The 9,776-nt window shown below is 47.6% G+C and overlaps 1 protein-coding gene across 1 annotated transcript in view; it reads right to left on the bottom strand.

Annotated features, from left to right (window-relative positions):
- LOC108527668 (membrane-associated guanylate kinase, WW and PDZ domain-containing protein 1-like) overlaps positions 1 to 9,210 on the bottom strand; it is a 587,159-nt gene extending 577,949 nt beyond the window's left edge. The window contains exon 1 of the mRNA XM_017869080.1: positions 8,266 to 9,210. Coding sequence (XP_017724569.1) covers positions 8,266 to 8,578 — 313 coding nt within the window. The 5' untranslated portion in view covers positions 8,579 to 9,210. The remainder of the gene's footprint in view (positions 1 to 8,265) is intronic.
- Between the last annotated feature and the right edge of the window lie 566 nt (positions 9,211 to 9,776).

The following is a 9,776-nucleotide window of genomic DNA, read 5'->3' as shown; positions in this document are numbered from 1 at the left end:
TTTTTTTTTTTTTTGAGACTGAGTCTTGCTCTGTCGTCCAGGCTGGACTACAGTGGTACGATCTCAGCTCACTGCAACCTCTGCCTCTCAGGTTCAAGCAATTCTCGTGCCTCAGCCTCCTGAGTAGCTGGGATTACAGGCATGCACCACCATGCACAGCTAAGTTTTTTGCATTTTTAGTAGAGACAGGGTTTCACCATGGTGGACAGTCTGGTCTTGAACTCCTAACCTCAGGTGATGCTCCCACCTCAGCCTCCCAAATTGCTGGGATTATAGGCGTGAGCCACCACACCTGGCCAAATGTTTTACTAATTTCTTTATTTTTATTTTATTTTATTTTTTGAGACAGAGTCTCGCTCTGTCACCCAGGCTGGAGTGCAGTGGCCAGATCTCAGCTCACTGCAAGCTCCGCCTCCCGGGTTTACGCCATTCTCCTGCCTCAGCCTCCCGAGTAGCTGGGACTACAGCCGCGCGCCTCGTCGCCCGGCTAGTTTTTTTTGTATTTTTAAGTAGAGACAGGGTTTCACCGTATTAGCCAGGATGGTCTCGATCTCCTGACCTCGTGATCCGCCCGTCTCGGCCTCCCAAAGTGCTGGGATTACAGGCTTGAGCCACCGCGCCCGGCCAATGTTCACCGTCTTTAAGAATATTCCTGGATCAATCAGCTAAGCTCTATTTTAGCCCCAGCCATTGACTGTAAATGTTAAATTCTTACCAACTTTAATGTGATCCATCATGAATCACCTAAATTTTCAGACACTTCTATATATTTACATTTTCAGAGGTAACAGACCTCAGGAGAGAAAACTAGGACTACCATGGGAGAACAAGACAACATTCCTGCCGTCTCACAGCTTAGATTCTAGAGAAGAAGGTAAAATAAGAAATTTACTTATGGTGAAGTGATCTACATACTATGGAGTAAAACAAACCTGAAAGAAGGGGAACAGGGAATGACACGTGGCAGTGGAGGTATGGTTTTCAATAATGTGCTCACAAGAGGCCTCACTGGGCAGGTGACATTTGAGAAAGACTTGAAGCTCAAGAGATAGCAAGCCTGTAAGATGATTAGGTGGGCACTAGCACGCAGGACAGACAGAGAGAAGTAAAATCCATAGGGCAGGTCACGGGCGCCCTTGGAAGTCACTATAAGGACTTCGGCTTTCACTCGGATACAGAGACTACAGAAAGGATAAATAATGGATTATTCCATTATGTAATTACTAAGCCATAAAAAGAAGATTACTATTTAATAATAAAAGACACTGTCCAAATTACATTTTCTTTTTTCTTTTTTTTTTTTTTTTTTGAAACGGAGGTTCGCTCTGTCGCCCAGGCCGGGGGGGCGTGGCCGGAGTTCACACCCCTGCAAGCTCCGCCTCCCGGGTTCACGCCATTCTCCTGCCTCAGCCCCGGAGTAGCTGGGACTACAGGCGCCCGCCACCTCGCCCGGCTAGTTTTGTATTTTTTTAGTAGAGACGGGGTTTTCACCGTGTTAGCCAGGATGGTCTCGATCTCCTGACCTCGTGATCCGCCCGTCTCGGCCTCCCAAAGTGCTGGGATTACAGGCTTGAGCCACCGCGCCCGGCCCCAAATTACATTTTCTAATTTTGCTACATGCCTTCAGAAAAGTTGACATCCAGAACACATTAGACCCTCCATAGGACACTTTACTAGAAAGCAGAGTCAATATGATAGGCCAATCCTTGACATCCGTGGAAGCAACAAAATGAGTTCATAAGAAATACTATATCGATGCCGACCTCCACAGGGGTGCAGTCTAGCAATGTACCAGTGTGTACTAGGGATTTTTCAAGGTTACAGATCTCACATATGAGCTGCAAAAACACAGGCAGGCATGCAGTAACCTACTTTTTTTGGATGTGAATGTCAGCCCTTAATGAATTTGACAGCCTTTATTCTCAGTGTACACAAAATCAGTATATCCTGTTACATGTATATACAAACTCAAGGAAAGGGCCACTAACACTGAGAGTGGTGTTTTGCATTAAATAACCCTCATTTACAAAGCAACATCCTTCACGTAAACCCTTGTGGTAAGGAGATATCAGAATGTTTTCTCTTATAAACCACTTAATTCCCCTTGGTGGATATCATCAGTTCTGCCATCTAAAACCAGCTGGGTAACGAATGCCAAGAAACACAGCGAGCCAACTGTATGCCATCGCCACAGAAGGTCAAGTTAATCTATTTTTAAATAACACAGCCAATGGCAAGGGGTGCCCACTGGAAACAATGGACAAGTTGGGTTGTCTGTCCTTGCTTCATTTTTTGTAAAAGCTGTGCAGTGTTCCACAGTGTAACCTAAAAATATCCCTCCAAGAGTGCTCTTTTGGCACCAAGAACAAAAACAGATTGATTTTTGAAAGTTTAAGTTAAAAAAAAAGACATAAACACAAAGTACAATTTAAGAGTGAGAGGGCTAATATTGGATTGTGTTCTGCAGCAAAGATCTGATTTGCTATTAGCCAAAAAAAAAAAAATAGTACACAGGGACAACGCTGCAAGAAAACGGCGGGAAAGAGTAATTTTTAGGGATGATGACACAGGTCCCACATCAACAACAAAAAAAATCCTCATCATCCTGCCTGCTGAACATCTGAAATTTCACGTTTAGAGGCTCACTTGTTAAACTTCGGTTAGATTCAACAGGCAGAAAGACTTGAATAGGATTCATTAATCCTTGTCAGTCATTTATAGCCCAGTATAAATTATCAGACACAGAAAGCCAGCTAACTGGAAGATCTGGTGATGAGAAAGTGAAGACCTCTGGATCCTAAACAAGAAGTAAAAGACAAATCGAGAGAAAGGGAGGAAAGATGTTGCAAGTGGCCTAGTTGCACTTACCTTCTAAAACAATGGAATAATCATTCACGCATCCAACCAATTTTAGTGAGCACCTATTATTTGCTGGGTCTTTTTTTAGGCACTGAGAAATACAGTGGTGAACAAGAGAGATAAGCTTCTTGTTTTCATGGAACTTCTATTCTAATGGGAGGAGAAACAGACAATAAAGAAGAAACAGGGCCCGGTGCGGTGGCTCACACCTGTAATCCTAACACTTTGGGAGGCCAAGGTTGGCGGATTGCCTGAGCTCAAGAGACCAGCCTGGGCAACATGGCCAAACCCCGTCCGCACTAAAATACAAAAAATTAGCCAGGCATGGTGGTACGTGCCTATAATCCCAGCTACTCAGGAGGCTGAGGCACCAGAATTGCTTGAACCAGGGAGGTGAAGGTTGCAGTTAGCGGAGATCGCATCACTGCATGCAGCCCAGCCTGGGCGACAGAGGGAAACTCCATCTCAAAAAAAAAAAAAAAGAAGATAATATGAGATGGTGTCGAGGTTATGAAGGTACCAAACAGGGTGAGGGAATGGCACTTTACTCAGGGAGCTATCTTTTGTATGTGTGTGTGAGATGGAGGTCTCACTCTGTCACCCAGGCTGGAGTGCAGTGGTACGATCTTGGCTCACTGCAACCTCTGCCTCCAGATCTCAAGCGATTCTCCCACTCTGCCTCCCGAGTAGCTGGGACTACAGAAGTTCGCCACCACGCCCAGCTAGTTTATGTATTTTTTGGTAGAGACTTCGCCATGTTGCCCAGGCTGGTCTTAAACTACTGAGCTCAAGTGATCCACCCACCTTGGCCTCCCAAGGTGCTGGAATTACAGGTGAGCCACCGCAAGGGCACTACCTTATATGTGGTCAGTGGTGTGCGGGGGCCCGCTCACATTGACTTGGGAATGGCAAGTATATGCGTCTCTTCCCAACTCCGGCTATGCTATAAATCAGGGTCTACCCACTACCAGAACTGGTTGTTAAGCATTTAGCAGCACACCAGAAGGAGGTCACTGAGGAGAAAGAAAAAAGCCCAGAGACTCATGAGAAACCAAACTCTGAAAGACAAGGCCCTGTGTTTTAAAATGAGAGTTATTGTCATAAATTCCAATGAATCAAAACAACACCAAAACAAAAAACCACACAAAGAACTATATTCAACAACATGTGATCACAATTTCCCTCAATACAGTGAGGGGAAGGGTCAGGTGGTAGTTTGATTTGGCTTTTAAATTGTATCTCTTTTATTATCTCCATACTGCCACACACACAAAAAAAGTAGAGGGATAGTTATAGTTCCTGGGTAATTTGAAAACCCACAAAATTCACCTGCAAAAATATGTAAGCATGACCGGTAATACACCACTTTGGGAAACTACAATCATACCATTTTAAACCTTTAGAGTCTGGGTGATTCATGGAAACACAGGATTTCATGAGCACAAATAACCTGAAGAGGCGCACCCACTTATTTTTGGCATAATTTAGGCTCTAAGAATGTGACTGGCAGAGCTTATTCTAGAACCCAGGTCACGTGCATCATCTGATGTCATCTTCTCAATTTTGGTCTATACCCTAGTACAGTAGTTCTTAAACTGAGTGAGCATCAGAATCCCTTGAGGGTTTATTAAAACACCCCATGGATGTTATCCCACCCAATCCCAACCCTATCCCCCACAAAGGTTCTGAATTGGTAGAACTAAGGTGAGGCCCAAGAATCTGGATTTTTACCCAGTTCCCAGGTAATACTAATGCCACTGGTCTGAGGACCTCACTTGGAGACCTACTGTCCCAGGAATTGGGAGCACAGGCTTTGGAATCAGACACAGCTGAATTGCAGCTCTGCTTCTGCCACTACCCCTGGAAAAGTTATCCAAATTCTCTGAACCTCAGCTTCTAACATCTGAGTCCAGTTGTAAGGATTGAAAAAGAGAATGCCCACAAAGCATCAGCTTAGCAAAGCGCCTGTTATATTCTAAGGCAAGATCTTAATAAATACTAGTGACATCCTATATCCTGTATCACTTTTCCCAAGCATACACTAGAACCACTAAAATTCAAAAGACAAACAAAATCAAAGATTGGCAAAGATGTAGAGCAACTAAAACATTAATAACAGCTTTATTCATAATAGTAAAAAATGGTAAATACTCCAAATGTCCATAACAAGCAAAAGGACAAACTGGTATGTGTATACAATGGAATACTACTAAACAATAAAAAAAAACCCAAATGAACTATACATGCAACAACATGAAACCTCCAAAATATTTTGTTGAATAACAAAAGCCAAACACAAAAGAGTATATACTGCATTAGTTCATTTTTATGAAGTTTAAGACAAAACTATTCTATGGTAAATCTATGGTGCAGGAGGAGGGGGAAATTAAATGGACAGGAACATGAGAAAAATTTCTGGGGTAATGAAAATGTTCTCTATCTTGATTTGAGTGATTAACCTGAGGGCATACATTTCTTAAAACTCATCAAATTATATATCTAAGATAAGCATTTTACTATAGGTAAACGATACCTGAATACACATAATTATATATAACTTTGTAAAGGCATTTTATGACAAAGGACTGCCTTCTCCATTTAAAATGAACCAACTCCAACCTGGCAGAACCACCGAGTTTGATTCCTGCACAATCCAGTCCTGCTGCAGACAGTTTTGGTCCATGTATCTTTCCAGAGAACTGCCATGAAGTAGAAACAGCAGAATTTTCTCCCACCATGTAGACAGTATCCAGAGTGACCTGCGTCCCTGGGAATGGCTAACTTGGGATGCAAACAACACAAAAGTAGTATTTTTCTTTACCATATACCAAATATGAGCCTACTTGATATGATTTTAAAAGCCATAGTAATGAAGACACATTAAGAGCAATTCTATCATACAGTGTAAATCATATTCTCAACATGGAAGAGGGAGCAGAAAACTGGTGAAATGGTTTCTAGGGCCATCTTTACTGGTAATGAAGACATCAGAAGATCCAACTGTGCCTGTGTAATTATTACATGAAATAGTCACTTTCAGATTGTAATGAATTCCAGGCCATTAAGGTTTCCCAGTCAGTATATTTCTATCCCATTACAAGTAGATTCACATACATACATACATACACACACACACAAACATACACACACACACAAACATACACACACACTCACCCCTGCCATGAACAATTTGTGCACACAGGGTGAAGAGAGCTAACACTTCAAGACACTACAGTTTCCTTTGAACTCAGAGGTGTGTGATTCCAAACCCACTTGATTATCTCACCAAGCCTTCTTAAACTCCATGATGAGAGCCCTGGGACATCACCTCCCAGATATTTGGCAAGTAGTGGAAGGAAGAGACACAAGCCCAGGCAGCATCTTGCACACTGCAAACACTGCAAACCAGCCCCTATTCAGGACCCGTTAGACACTCTGAGACATCCCAGTAGTTGGGCAGGTACCCTTGCCTGTCCTTCCTCCACCCTTTCTCCAAAATGATCCTCAACTGAGACCTGCAGCTGCTCCCATCATATGCCTTCACACAGTATTTTCTCTACAGATCTGTCAAGTCATAATTATCCAGGTTCCTGACACTAAAAACTAGTTTCAGAAATAAATAGCTGCTCAAAATCAATTCAAGCATAAATAGCTAATCTTTATGGAGCACTTACTATGTACAGGCACTGTTGGGTGCACTTTCCATGTGTTAGGTTATGCAATACCCACAGGAAAGCCAGTGTGAGGAAGACACATTGTCAGGCCAGGAAAGGTTTTGAACCTCAAGCAAAACCTGGAGAGATATGCCAGGAATGAGGCACAATCTCTCCCTTTAATGAGCTCACTACCTTGTATGGAAATGAGGACCTAACTCTGAGTTCACAGTAAGCGAAAAACCACAAGATAGACATTAAAGGAACCAAAAGGAGGAAGAATTTGTTCATCCTAGCAGGATTCTGGAGGGCTTCTTGGAGGAGGTATCCAGGTAGAGAATGAAGTCATAAATGCAAGGAGCTTTCCATAGCTAAGCGTCAGCTCCTCAGCTCCCAAAGCTGCTAAAAGGCCAGGCTAGTCCCCCTGACCCCTCCTCCATTTCATCTGAAACACGCCTGTTTCCAAGAGAGGACCAGCTCAGCCCAGCCCTTCCTTTGACACATTCCTCCAGCTGCTGCCTGTCCTTATGGAAACACATGGGAACTTTTCACCACGTTCAATTTCACTACCTCCTTTGGTGCTTTCACTAGGGAGAACCTGCGTCATGGCACCTGACTGCACAAGGGAGCCCTTTAAGGACCTCAGTTGTTCTCCATTGGGTTGACATGGGGACAGTCACTTGTCGGTACCAAAGTGAGATGTAAGGGACCTACATCACCAGCAGCCACCAAATGCATCTTTTAAAAGGCCTCTACAGATTTTTGAGAGAGGAATTTGCTTCCACTCCCTCCTCAGGAATCAGCCCCTCCAATCCTGTAGGGTCATCCCCCCACTCCTTCCTCCTCCGTACTTAAGGCTCTGCAACAAGAGCTCAAACCCTCGGTTTTGGCAACTGTGTGACCTTGCGCAAGTCACTTAACCAATGTCAATCCCAGTTTCCTTATCTCTAATATGGGGTATATAAGAACAACTCGTTCATAGAACTGTTGTGTATCGGAGTGAGATAGCGCAAGTAAAGTATTTTACACAGAGCCCGGCATGTAGTAAGCCAACAATGAATACTACCTTCATTTTCATCATCAATAATGACGATGATGGTGGTGGTGGCAGGGTAAACTTGGACCCGATTCGAGCTAAAAGCAAACACCCCTCCCCCTCTCCCCCTCCCAAGTCTATGGCTGGGCCACACGGTGGAGACACTTGCGTCATCTCGCTGAGGGGTGAATGCAGGCTCTTTTGGCGGCGGGCTCAGGAACAGCCAGGCAGTCGTGTCCTAGCTCACCTGGAGGGGTCGCGAGGTGAAGGAGATTTTCTGATGGGGGAGGTCCAATAAACTACAGACCCTCTCTTTCTGTATACTTTGAGTCGTGGCCAAAGAACGCCAGCTGCATCCCTCCCCCAAGGAGCCAGGACAGCGTCCACCATGTCCCTGACTCAGTTCCCCAACTCTCCCTCGGGTGCAGGCGAGACTGCACTGCACTTGGTGGCGGAGATAACAGGTTGGCCAGCCAGGCCTGGGAAACGTCCCCTAGCTACCTTGCGCAAACCCAGCCCCCTCTTCAAAACGCAGGTGGGCAGACAACCACACAACCTCGCAACAACTTTGTGTATTTCACCGCCACCACAAGGCGCACGGCCTCAACTTCTCTCCACTGTGCTCGGAGGAGGGAAGCGGGAAATCGAGAATGAGGGGCAGCCCACAGACCGCCCTCCTTTTCTCGGGGCGCCCCCCAAAGGCGCGCCCCGTCTTACCTTGTCTGACGGCTTTGAAGGTGACGGCCTCCTTGCAGCTGTCGATGACCCCCAGCACGTCATAGCGGGGCAAGCCGGACACCCGGACCCCCTGCACCTCCAGAAGCAGCTCCCCTTCGCCCAGCCTCGGGCCCTCGCCACCGCGGGGAAGCCCCGCTGCCTCGGCCGCCGCCACCGCTCCGACGTACGGAAACTCCCCGTGCTCCGCGCCTCCCAGCACCGTCACCCCCAACTCGCCCTGGGGTCCCCGCTTCACGGTGCATTCGTGAACCCTGCTAGTCCAGTGGTTCTTCTTCTGGATCACTTTGGACATGATGAGTTACACCCCTCCTCCAAAAAAATAAAATAAAACGAGAGACAGGTGCCCCCCACAGCACGAGCCCCCAAGCCTCCGCTGGTTCATGGGAGAAACATCTCTCCCCAAATCACAAAACAGGAGAGAGAAACTTGGCAGCCTCGCTCCCCTGCACACGCTCGCGCACTCAAGCCATCATAAAACAAACTTTCTGGGCTTCCCCGCGAGCCCCGCACAGGCGCCCGCGAGCTTTGTTTGCATTCCGGTGCCTCTGGGTCCACGTTCCAGCGCCCGCCCGTGCTCTCCCGGACCAGAGTCCACTCTGCGCCGCTCGGGTTATTTTTTTTTTCCTTCCTTCCTTTCTCTCTTGCCTTTTACAAATGCGGTGCCTCCTCTTTGCCTCCCGCCCAGCCCGCCTCTCCTCGCGGGCGGGCTGTTCCTGAGGGTGAAGGAAGCCCTTCCAGCCAGTTGCCGGGAGCCCTGAAGACGCGGTGGCGGGGCTGGGGGGGAGCGGGACGAGAGGTAAGTGCCCGCGGCCCCTTTAAGCAGATACAAAGGCTCGGGTTGTTTTGTTACAGTTCATTCTATTCCGCGCCGCGGAGCGCAGCGGCCGGCGACAGGAGACGCGCGCGCATGCGCCCCGCGGTCGCCAGCCGGCCGGCCCACCTCTCCCCTCCTCCCCAAAGGGAGAGATTCCAACGTGCTTCCCGATGGGTCCTAAAACCGACCTGCCAGGAGAAGCCAACTCCCCCCAAACCTTCCTGAACCCCTCTCCTCCCTCCTTTTCTTTCAGTTCCCTGGACTCCGCGGATTCCTTTGGGACTGGGGGGCCGCGCACGTGTTTTACTCCAACTGTTTGCAACTTTTGAAACCCGGGCAATATGGCTTTGGCATTTGAAAAACATTTCAAACAGGTGGGGGTTGGGGAGGCTGCCACACTCACCCTGGCGCTCACACTCACGCACACGCGCACGCACTCGCGCCGGCCCTAAGCCTCCTAACCGCCCTCGGCCAGTGGCTGGCCAGGCTGTCGGTCACCCAGCCCAGCTGGTTCGCCGTGCCCTGCCGCAGGTCCCACTGAAACCCCTGAGACCCTCCCCGGGGCGCTCGCCGCCTCCCCGCCTGTCCTGCGCTCGCGGGTTCGGGTCCTGGCGCGGGGTCTGCCAGGGTCTCTGCGACCCGGGGGAGAGGGACGGTGGGATCCCCCGGTCCCTTG

Source organism: Rhinopithecus bieti, unplaced genomic scaffold, assembly GCF_001698545.2.
Source record: "Rhinopithecus bieti isolate Rb0 unplaced genomic scaffold, ASM169854v2 scaffold_4816, whole genome shotgun sequence".
In the NCBI taxonomy this organism is placed as follows: domain Eukaryota; kingdom Metazoa; phylum Chordata; class Mammalia; order Primates; family Cercopithecidae; genus Rhinopithecus; species Rhinopithecus bieti.
This window is presented reverse-complemented; position numbering and strand designations above follow the sequence as displayed.